At 36.6% G+C, this 12514-nt stretch overlaps 1 protein-coding gene across 1 annotated transcript in view; it reads left to right on the forward strand.

Annotated features, from left to right (window-relative positions):
• Positions 1–12514, forward strand: part of POLR1A (RNA polymerase I subunit A) — a 57892-nt gene that overhangs the window by 8015 nt on the left and 37363 nt on the right. Inside the window, exons 8-13 of the mRNA XM_039331349.1 lie at positions 2336–2438; positions 2540–2702; positions 3061–3234; positions 4822–4944; positions 7442–7669; positions 11219–11473. Coding sequence (XP_039187283.1) covers positions 2336–2438; positions 2540–2702; positions 3061–3234; positions 4822–4944; positions 7442–7669; positions 11219–11473 — 1046 coding nt within the window. The remainder of the gene's footprint in view (positions 1–2335; positions 2439–2539; positions 2703–3060; positions 3235–4821; positions 4945–7441; positions 7670–11218; positions 11474–12514) is intronic.

The raw sequence follows: 12514 nt of genomic DNA on the forward strand, positions 1-12514 counted from the left end.
GCCCAGATCTAGGGCTGCAGAGTGATTTTGCTCCCCTCCCCACGGCTGATCTAGGCAGCAGAACTGTTTTCGAAGTCTCTGGAACTCACATCCATTCACATCCATGGCCGTGGAACGATTTTATGGCACTTCAGCGGCTCAATGCGGGCAACGAGGCTTGGAAAATGTGACGGGGAGAGAACGGCGGCAGTGCAATCTGTACGGTGGGTGGGGGGAAACGGTGGCAGCAGGGCGATCTGCACAGCAGGTGGGGGATTTTGCGCTCCCCCCCCCATGGCCGATCCAGGCGACAGAGGCTTTTTCCACTATCCAGCTCAGGCTCTCAATGCAGAGAGAAAGAGAGCCAAGAGCGCAGGCGCACATGGAGAGGCGGAAGGGAGCAGTCTGGCCCCGCCTCCCTCCAGGATGATGGTGTGCATGCCCACAGGGACGGCTCTGTGTGCTGCCTGTGGCACGCGTGCCATAGGTTCACCATCACTGGCTTAGGGAAAAGCTAACAGAATCAGCTTGTCTGATATTGGGAGAATGATGTTTTAGAAAAGGAGATAAATGTCTATGGAGATTCTTAGTTATCCAGGTCATAGTTGTTGCAAAGATGCTTTTTCATGAGTCAACTGGACGTTCTTGTTTTTCTTTGAAGATGTTTCACTTCTCAACCAAGAAGCTTCCTTCAGCTCTGACTGGATGGTGGGGAACGGAAAGATTTTTACTCCTTGCAGACAGCTGGTCCTTTGCATTCTTTTAGAGAGTCCAAACCTCTCTTGGAGGCTTTATCTGTGTCATCATGGTCACCTGAGTAGTGCAAATGGGTTTGGAGCCTTTTTGGAACTGTTGAAAGGACTGGGTTGTAAACTGAAAATAGATGATGTCATATCCCTCCCCCTCTGTTGAGAGAGGGATGTTGAGTTTTGATATAGATGCCAGAGCAGACATGTCAAACTTGTGATGTCACATGACGTCGTGCGACGTATCGGGAGTGTTTTGCCGTTGCCAGCAATGGGGTGGGCATGGCTTCCGCAAGACGCGTCCGGCCCATGGGCCGGTAGTTTAACACCTCTGACCGAGAGGGAAACTTCCCTCCTTCCAGTAGATGAACAGATACTGCTGAGAAAAGACAACCCCAGCAATATTTAGATCCTGAACTATGAAGTTCATAGTTATAAATAACATCCAGCACTAAGTTACTCTAGAGGCAGAATACATCTATGAAATCTTTAGATGGGTCTATGCAAATCAATGCATATTAGTATGCATGTTAATGCTAAGAATGCAAAATTGAATTCTATCATGACTACAATCTAGAGCAGGGGTTCTCAACCTTGGCAACTTTTAAGACTTGTGGACTTCAACTCTTAAAGTTGCCAAGGTTGAGAACCCCTGATCTAGAGGATGTTTTTCTCAGCTGGAATCCCTGAAATAAATGAGAGCTATGCAAACATGTTGAATACAGTTCTTGCAAAATTTGTATACATTTTCACCTAAGAACATACTAAATCATGCTGAGTTGTTAACCGTTGTTTCAATAGAGCTTAAATTCTACTACTTGAGATATCTCCTTTCTCTTTGGCTCATAGCAGGACTAATTTAGAAGTCTTACTAAAAGATTAATGAAAGACAAAAATAATTTGTATTACTGTATGTGTAAGATCTTAGTTTCGCAGGCAGTGACATATGAGTATTTAAGAAACTACAGGTAGTGCTCAATTTATGCCCACAATTGAGCCCAAAATTTCTGTGGCTAAACAAGATATTTGTTAAGTGAATTTTGCCCCATTTTATTATCTTTCTTGCCACAGTTGTTAAGTGAATCACTGCAGTTGTTAAGTTAGTAACAATAATACACAATTGTTAAGTCAATCTGGCTTCTCCATTGACATTGTTTGTCAGAATTTTACATGATAACATGACCCCGGAATACTGCAACTGTCATAAATTTAAGTCAGTTGCCAAGCATTGGAATATTGATCATGGGGTCGTGGGGATGCTTTAATGGTTGTAAGTATGAAAAACATTCATAAGTCACTTTTTTCAGTGCTGTTGTAACTTTGAATGGTCACTAAATGAACTGTTGTAAGTTGAGGACTACTTCTACATCCTGAAATATATTTTAGTTTTGTACTAATGTTTGACTTAAATTTCATTTTTTAAAATTCATGCAGTCTTTACCAGCAAATAAAACAGAAATAAAAAAGAGAAAAGAGAATCTAAATAGATAGACACAAATAAGTATGTATAGTAACATTTGGCTTCTGACATGTAAACCAAATAAAAAGTTTCTAGAGAAATACAGCAGTGATAGCTGCATCTTGGTTATTTCAGTTCTTTCCATTTTCAGGGTTTTTCCTTTGCAAGCTTTTCTCTGGGATGACAGTCACTGGTGATTTAACTTTCAATCCTGAAATGTTTTTCCTAAATAAACTTGTTGTACCACCTTCCAGGTAATACTATTATTTTGCATTTTTACTCTAATAGCTACATTTGTGATGCCCTATTTACTAAGAACATTTTCTAAGCATAACCAATGTAATCTGATCTATAGATATCGTCCGGTGAATTGTGTTGGAGATCAGATGTTTGCAAATGGCCAAACAGTGAATTTACAAGCTGTTATGAAGGATGCTCTCCTCATTCGGAAACTTCTGGCTTTCATTGCTCAAGAACAAAGTCAGCCGTTACAGATAGAAAATGGAGATCTCAAGACAGTAAGATTGCTTCAGTGCTTCAAGATGAAAAAAACACCCCTCTTTAGTTGAAGTAATTTTGTAAATTTTTAGACTTTAGCCAGCCTTCTGAATATTTGAAAAAGTAATAATGTTATTTCAAACACTGATCCTCAGTATCCAAACTTGGTCCTTAGTTTTTCATCTTTAAGCAAAAAGATCTTGCAGAAATTCTTCAGCCATTTTTCACACCCTTCTCTTTGTAGATTCAAGGCTATGAATCCTTCCCGCCCCCTTTTTTTTAATTAAGCTCTGTGTGTCTGTGTCTGTGTATCTGTGTGTGTAAAGTATTTTTAAACTGGATTTTTTCTTGTTAAAATTTTAATTTTTTGTTCTACAGATAATAGACCAGCCCTTGGAACCTCTAGACCATTCTGTCTTGGCAACAATTCCTGGACAGACTACTGCAGATAAGCTTTATAACAGTTGGATTCGTCTTCAAAGCCATGTGAATATTTTGTTTGATAGTGACATGGATAAACTAATATCTGAAAAATACCCTGGTGTACGTCAGGTGAGATTTCTAAAGATGTTTAAAATTATTGATGAAGGGAGAATATGAAATATTTTTAAATATACTTATACAGTATATTATTTGAATGTGTACATTATTCTTTAGAAAAATACTTCCAAGGTTGTCATGTAAGTGTAGAAATATACAATATAGCAAATGCACAATGCAGCAGACAAATTATGTTAGGAAACAAAAAGGAGTAGAACTTTTAAATGACAAAAATATTATGAAATTGAATAATTATTAGGTCAATCTACAGAATTTTTGTAAATAGTGTAGCACTGGAAAAGGTTCTCTTAGTAATCATAATGAACTACATTTTTGTAGTCTCTCTAATCATAATCATATAAAAGCATCCAAAGAATTGCCTTTTGTACTGACATGAATAGATTAATTTGGGATCTAGCCTTGTTTCAGATATCCAAATCCAAGCCATTGAGGTATTTAATAATCAAGTACCATATTTTCCGGCGTATAAGATGACTTTCTAAACCATGAAAATCTTCTCAAAAGTCGGGGGTCGTCTTATACGCCAGAAAATACGGTACTTTGAACTTAGAAATTGAATCTAAAGCTAGTGATATAGTTTTAGTATCTAACTCTGGTTAAAATGAAATAGCATCTGTATTCTCAATTCACTGAGTTACATATTCTTCAAAAATGTTTCCATATGCAGTACTTTACATTAGTTGATTTGGGATGGTTCTGAAATAGAAGTTCCTATTGCTAAGCTATTTCTAATTGAGAACTACTATTATCACATCAGCCTAAAATAACAAAGCAACCTATGACAGATGATTTACATCAGGGTTTCTGATGTTAAGATTGGAGTTTAGAGAAGGAAAGGATGAATATTTTGTCCCAAGGGTCATATTTGTTGTTGGTTAGACACAATGTGTGCATCTATGCATACTGCTCTTGCAAAAAGACACATATTATTTGCATTCTCCCACATATACTGAGCATACAAAGACATTTTCTCAACTCCCTTCCTATCCCTGAGATAATATGAGCTGGATTTATGTAGAAAGGGAAAAGTAAGGAAACATCCTCTCTAGTGACTGATTTTTGATTAGCTGGCTAATGGGAAAGGCAGGACAGGGCTTTTCCTGTAATTAAATTGATCAAAGATCAGATTATTGATTTTTTGCAAGAGAAAGCCAACCATTTATTAATGATTTTCAACTAATCAGAGGGAAAAGTGGGAGTTTGTCCTTGAACCCCAGAAGTCACATTTTTGGCATCCAAAAGACCTGTCAATTTTCTCATGAAAAGACAGTCCAAATAGAGCACACTAAATAGCCACAGAATTTCTGACTTATCAGAATTGTGTTAGCTTTCATCAGTCTTATCTCTCACAGAATTTCCACAAAGCACACATGTGAATAATATTGATAACTAATTTTTATTTTATCCTCAAATCTGATAATTTCCTCCTGCAGTGTCATGTACTTGAAAATAAAGTTTAAAAGCATTTCTCCAGATCTTGCTACTAGAAAGGTAATTTTTCAGAATCTTCAAAGTGATATGAATCTATTTATGTTTGTATCTTTCTTGCTGTCTTTGTTGCTAAATTTATGATGAAAGATACTTGAAAAAAAGAATGGCCTATTTCGTAAACATATGATGGGAAAGAGAGTGGATTATGCTGCCCGATCAGTCATTTGCCCTGACATGTACATTCAGACCAATGAAATTGGCATTCCTATGGTAAGGAAACATTATTTCCTATCATTTTTTATTATATATTCCTATTTTTAAGAATATTATTTTATCTTAAGGCTATCTGTTCATTGTCTCCCCAAAAGTGTCTCCCCTATTTGCAAACTATTGCCAGGAATATTAAAAAAAATGATAAAATATTGAGAGAAATGCAGACAAAAGAAGGAAATATAGAAAGATGGATGGCCACAACCAGAAATGAGTACAGCTGAGTGCAGTTACCATATTTAGATGTTTTAAAATAAATTTTATTGGTTTTTTAACTTTTACAACAAAAGTGCTCAAGATACACCGTGGTGATGGGATAGTCAAACATCCAAAAACGAAATCATATATGAATAACTCGTAACTATATTTAATATTCCCTCTCTATTTTCCTCAAATAGTATAATATATTTTAAATGATCCATTTCTACATTAGATTTCTATAAAACCTAATCCTGTTTTCAAATTTAGTTACCATAGTCCAATTTAATCTTAAATAAACATATTATCACTTTGCGTACTCCTTCCAAATGTATTCTAGTTCTTAATCTCATGTCATTAATTTTATCAAAAATCTCTCTTATTTCTTCTTCCACTACAAAATAGTTATCCTGATTAAAATAAAATATTACTCTACCCCATACATATACTATCCATCATTCAATCTGTCTCTGTAGGAAGCAAAATAATACAAAACATTAAATCATTTCAGTCCATTAGGAAGAATTCAAATCTCATCCAGATAGATATCATGTCTAAAAACTTGTTTATTGTTACACAAAGCATCATCTTATTAATTTAACATGCTCAATTGTTAAATCAATCCAGATCTCTAAAACCTCTTCCATTTTCTTATTCTCATTCCATTGCAAAATAAATTTCATACAAATAAACATATTATTGCAAAAGATACATTCTTACTCTATTTAACGTATATATTCTAATAATCACCAATTTTTAATTTTTTCTCTCTTTTAACTCTAAATCTTAAACCTTAAGTCAATCCATATTTCCACAAGGCCTTTTTAATACATTAGATATGGTTTCAAGTTTCTCTTTTTAGTCTTATTCTGGCTTTCTTTTTGTGCCAGGCCGGTTTCCATAATAAAACCTCTATTTCAGCAGATAGATCTCCCTTTATGCTTGTGATATCATTTGGGTCAGTAGAAGACATCCCATCCTCTGTGTTAGGGGCCTGGCTCCTTTGTCTTTAGATCCTTGTTGCTTTAAACGTTCAAGGTTCAATCTCTAGTTCTTTTGATCCTCAAGGATGTGAGTGGGATGCTAATAAGGCAATATAAATTCCTCTTTAATCTCGGTTAGTTCCTCTTCTGGTATATTTTGGTTTATAGAATAGTCAGTTGAAGTCTGGGAATCAGTTTGTAGGTTTGGAGTAAGGTTTCTGGCTCTTATTTCTGTAGTAATCTCTTTTATTTTAGCGCATACTTGCTCAGTGGCTTCGTAAATTTTTTCCAATATAAGTTTACAATTTAATTGTAAATAAGGTTTCTCCATTTCAATAATAATTGAAGACAGTCCTTTTTATCTTTTAGTGGGGGCTATATTTACTAGAAATTAAACAATGTCCACCCCCACAATTTCTAACCGCTGCATCAGCTTCTTTATCTTTTCCCATCTGTAATAGTTGGAAGGTCAAGCCAACCTCGTCTCCAGACAAAAACAGGCAGTTGCAATATTAAATTTTCACCACAGGATGTCCTCAGTGGGTTACAAAATCTTTCCCTAACACCACTTTTTTCCTTTTTCTCTCTCTTTTCTTAAAAAAAAAAGAAAAAGTGGAAAAAAAATATTCCTCAAGTGTAAAATCAAGATAAAAAATAAAAAAGTTTTTGCTGTACCCCAAGGTAAATAAAAGTAAGGTATAGTCATTAAAATTAATTATACTGTCCTTTTGTTCAGCGCATTTCTTCCCATGCAAGCAAACATCACTCTCTCAAGACGGAAATGATTCCAAAAAGGCTTTTACAGGCAGAGAGAAAAATAGGGTGAAGAGAGGAGAAGGGAGGGTCTCATCCGAATCATCCGCAGTGGGTCTTTCATGCTTAGATGTTCCTGTGACTTTCGGCTGGTGCAACTAGATGATCGGCCATCTTGTAGGACGATCTTTGCTCCGTTGGCCCTAAGGAGTTAGCTGGAGCCACGGAAGAAGCTGCCGCATTCCTGCAGTTACCAACAAGCCTCCTCATCGGTGGTCGCCCCTCCAGGGCGACTTTTAACCCACTACGGGGTCTACCGGCGAAGAAAAAACAGCCTGTGGAGAGACGAATCTCTGCACACGACCGGAGTCACCGCGAACCGGAACTGGAAATCCATTTTTAGATGTTATGTCGGTTATCCATGAGAGTCAGAGGTTTATGAGAGTTAATAATATGGAATCTAGACAGTGGAAGTGATTCCTACAAGAGAGAAAGATTAAACGAATATTCCTAGAGTGATGACAATGTACACAATATTTTCCTTTTTGCCTCTTCTCTTGCAGGTATTTGCTACCAGATTGACCTATCCTCAACCCGTCACTCCTTGGAATGTCCAAGAATTGAGGCAAGCAGTTATAAAGGGGCCAAATGAGCATCCTGGGGCTTCCATGATTATCAACGAAGATGGATCTCGCACAATATTGAGTACAACTAGCCAGACTCAGAGGGAAGCCATAGCTAAGCAACTCTTAACCCCTTCTACTGGAGCACCAAAACCAGGGATAAAAATTGTGAGTGGTGTCCAAATCTAGTCATCTGTATTATTTGTATCAAGGTATATATAGCATGTGTTTGGTAGAGATGCTGCCAACTCAATCCTATATTGCAGACGTGTCAAACTTGCAATATCACATGACGTCGCGTGACATATTGGGACTGTTTTGTCATTGCCTGTAATGGGGTGGGCGCGGTTTCCGCGTGATGCATCTGGGATGGCAGTTTGACACCCCTGCTATATTGAGATTATAGCTAGTCCTTGACTTACAAGATTTCATATAGTGACTGTTCAGAGTTACAATGGCACTGAAAAAAGTGACTTGGCTCTTTTTTTATACAATAGTTGCAGTGTCCCCATGGTCACATCAGAATTCAGACTCTTGGCACCTAAGTCATATTTATGACAGTTGCAATGTCCTGGAGTCATATTATCATTTTATGTGACCTTTTTACAAGCAAAGTCAATGGGGAAGCCAGGATCACTTAACAATGTGTTACTAACTTAACAAGTGCAGGGATTCACTAAATAACTGTAGCAAGAAAAGTCATAAAATGGGACAAAATTCACTTAACAATTGTCTCACTTAGCAACAGAAATTTTGGGCTCAATTGTGGTCATAAGTCGAGGACTATCTATATATTCTCTTAGCTATTTGCCTTAGACATTTTGATTAATGTAGTTAGTATCTTAATTTGGACATGTCACTGGTTCAGGCTATATTATAGCATCTAGTGATATAAAAGCAAGAGAGGCAGGTATCTTGGGGTTCCATGGGTTCTCCCTTGCTTCTCCCTCATTGTGCTATATCTTCAGCAAACCTAACTGTACAGGATAAGATAGGCTTAGCATATCTGTGGGCTTGGCTGTCTAATCATGAGGGTTGGGAATCGGGGAGGGGGGCAATCTCCCTGATAGGACAATATTACTGTAAAGCCATATAAAATATTTATGCACAAGAGAGGTTTTGAATTCCCAAATCCCAGCTAATGGTGCATTTGCACCCTGGATGGTGGAGTTTGCTTCATGGACTGGTAGATTCATGAGTCTGTCTTACAGCAAGAGTATAGGCTAAGTATCTTTTTAATATTTTAAGGTTTGTCTGGTCTGTTATCTTATTGAGAAGGCCAACTTAATATGCATGACCAAACTTATTTGTGTGTGAAGGGAGAACTCTCATCACAGAGTGTGAAGGGAGAGCTTTCCATAATGCTGGGTCAGTGCACTAGAGTTAATATTTTCATCCAAGGCCATTCTCCCATTTTTAGATGTAAGAGCCTGTTTCTGAAATTGGGCCTTACGGGCCAGGGAGGTTTGTTGTTATTGTACCAGCTTCCCTGCTACATATCTGCTTTATCTTATGAGCAGCTTGATGCTGTAACTGACTTGCCAGTGGAGTTCTCAAATATTGAGAATGTTGACCATCTTTGGGCCCAGAATTTGAATCAACTTAAGACATAAGGTATATTTGTATTGGCATAACATTATCTTCGAACCCAATCTAATATATAGTATAGATGAAAGATACAGCTAAATAGAGATTAAAAGAGAGAGAAAGCTCTCAAAATGCCTGCAAAAAATTAACTGATGGCCTTCACATTTCCAACAACCTCCTTTATGAAGAAACATTGAAAATGGTTTGCTTTAAAATTATTATTAAACTTTTTTTAAAAAAAGAAAAACCGAATCAGAAAAGTAACAAAATAAAAAAGGTAAGAAAAAGCAAAATTATGTATATATAAGGCTTACTTGTATCATAAAATGAATAAAATAGAATAAATTAAGTACAAATTTTCAGAATAATAATTGATTTACTTGTGTTATTTAGTACAGTTTTAAATTATATTTTAATGTTTGTTTTAATCTTTTAATTATTTTTCACCTGTTTCAATAATTTGTAAAGCTACCCAAAGTCATCTTGTAGGGGAGATAGGTGGCGCAGAAATTTAATAAAAATAAAATTATGTCATTTAAAAATATATACCATTGTTAACATTCAATTAATCTTTAAGTTTCAACAATAGTGATAATACAATATGAATCATAAATCAAAGTAGAACATTAACAATAAATTCTATCTAAATAAATCAGATCCAAGACTTAAATGTTAAAACTTTGTAGTAGGAGAACCTACATTTTCTTTGTATTGCAAGCCCAAATAACCATTTCCATGTTAAATTCTTTTTTTTTTAATTTTTATTATTTTATTTTCATTACAATCATAAGAAAAAAAATTCAGATACATAAGAACTTAAAATACAACACACAAATTCCGACATTGCTTTCAGTGACAACTATAGAGTATTCTATAATTAAAGCTAGTCTAGTATACTTTGTAGGAATGTAAGAGTTAGTAATATTGAATAGAAAATGGCAATTTAGGAAGAGAATTCAACTTTTAGAATGTTTCATTCTATTATAATTGTTAGGCTTTGCTGCCAAATACGGAAAAAATATACATTTTTCATTTTACATTTTCAATAGTTTTTAGAAAATGAATTATAAATTTTAGCAATATATATTTGAGTAATAATATGATAGAATGCTGTATATCAGTAAGTGATATTCACTGAAAATTTAATATTTTCTTCCATTGAAATTTCTATAGTTACATATAAGAAAAACATTGAAAACTGTGTGTGTGTTCTCTAATTCACATTTATACTTGGAACACATTGGGCCAGAATAAATTCTCAGACACTTTGAGGACTTAAAACATTATCTTGCTGATTTGAAAACGTCATGTAGTTAGTTCCATATTTTCTGTCCCCAAATGTTTTTTTTCTTGCATGCCACTATTAATCTTTTGATTTTGAGATGGTTTAAAAGGGAGGAGATTCTTTTTAGGAGGAAAGGGAAAGAAAATTACCCAGGCAATCCTTTCTGTGTATTTCCTCCATTTTTTTCTTTTTTCTTTTTGATATTTTTGTCTAGGCTTTAATTAGCTCTTCATAATCTTTCCAGTCCATGATAAGCAAGGCATGTCATTGTTTTCAGGACAAGCTGAAATAAAGCCATGCTAAAGAATTTGTATTCAGCTTGCTTACTCTCAGTTTCTTAGCATTGAAACAGAATTAGGGGAAGCAGATGATTAGCCACAAGGAAATCAATTTATTCTTTCAAAAATTAGAATGAGGAGGAAGTCCTGTCTTATACCCCAGCATAAAAAATGTCATAATCAGTGCTGAACAGGCACTCTTTAGATAAGAGGGTTTATATAACTAGAATTTCACCTTAATGAAATGAAAACTCTTTGTATTACAGGTTTTTACCTGGCTTTTATGCTGGAATAATAAGGCCCTAAAGATTTTTCTCAAAGACTTTGGAGGTGCCTAGATAAGTAACACTACCTTGAACTATAAATTACAGCTTGTCTATTTCAACCTTCCCCTAGTCTGATGTCTCATGATTTGTAATACCAGTATATCCAGGAGGCTATACGTTTATCTAATAATCTGTTTATCTTTGTTGCTTTTTTCTTAGTGTGGTTTTCTCTTTAGTCCACTGCAATTTCTAATAATCTTTGAAAGAAAATATTTATATAATTGAACTTTATTTTTGTCAGGTGTGCCGCCATATTAAGAATGGTGATATCCTTCTGCTGAACCGACAACCCACTCTTCATAGACCCTCCATCCAAGCCCATCGAGCAAGAATCCTGCCTGGAGAGAAAGTTTTGAGGCTTCACTATGCCAACTGCAAAGCCTATAATGCTGATTTTGATGGTGATGAGATGAATGCTCATTTTCCTCAAAATGAGCTGGGCCGAGCTGAAGCCTATGTATTGGCCTGTACAGATGAACAGTATCTGGTTCCTAAGGTAAATTGTTAAACATAGTATAACTCGTCATTGATGATAGATGCCATTTTCCATATTTGTTTGTCAGCCACATAGTCATTTTGAATTTAGTTAATGGTGGTTTTTACTGAGTCAGTATGTCAGGATGCATTATATCTTGGCAAAGAAGTAATTTATTGCCTCTAGCAATTATATCATGATGAGTTTTCTTTCTTCAAATCTTGGAGCCAATAAATTGCAACTGAACATAGAAAAAAGAAAGAAAAGTCCTTGAACCACCTTCCTTCCTTCCTTCCTTCCTTCCATCCATCCATCCATCCATCCATCCTCCCTCCTTTCCTTTCCCAACATGTCTAGCATGTTTATACTGGTGGCTTTATGTCTAACTACCTCCAATAAATTCCATATGAAAAAGGGAAGAAGTGATAGCATAACATGGGTTTAGAAATATAAATCCTGTAGTTCTATCTTTATTATGTCATATGATAATAAATGTCATATATTAACTACCACATAGTACAATGGTTCTCAACCTTTTTAATGCCGCGACCCCCAACTGGTCATAAGTCGAGGATACCCAACCGGTCGTAAGTCGAGGACTTACGTAGTGCCACCCCTTGTGCCGGCCGAGGCGTAGCTGGCACAGGCGTAGACGGCGCAGACCGACCACCGGCTGGGCCACCAACTGGCCCAGCCCAAGGGAGGTAAGGCACCCGCCGGGCCCCACGGGTGCCAGCAACCCTCCCTGTGCCCACCGGCCTCCCACCTTCCACCCTTGGCCCTCTTTTACTTACATTTTTAGTAGTTGCTCAGCAGGGAGGGGTGGAAACTTCCAGATAACTCCCCTTCGCTGCAGACAACTTGCAGCACCGTTTTCAGAATGGGACTTTTGGCGGTCTCAGCAGGGCAGAGACAGCCTGGACAATTCCTATTGGCTTTCAAAAGCCAATAGAATAAAAGGGAGTAGCACAGCTAAGGAAAAGGGGAAAAAAATGGCGGACTGCTTTGTTTGGCGACCCCCGTGAAATGGTCGTTCGACCCCAAATGGGGTCCCGGCCCACA

The sequence above is a fragment of the Crotalus tigris genome, unplaced genomic scaffold (assembly GCF_016545835.1).
Source record: "Crotalus tigris isolate CLP2741 ecotype Arizona unplaced genomic scaffold, ASM1654583v1 scf7180000024437.13266115, whole genome shotgun sequence".
In the NCBI taxonomy this organism is placed as follows: domain Eukaryota; kingdom Metazoa; phylum Chordata; class Lepidosauria; order Squamata; family Viperidae; genus Crotalus; species Crotalus tigris.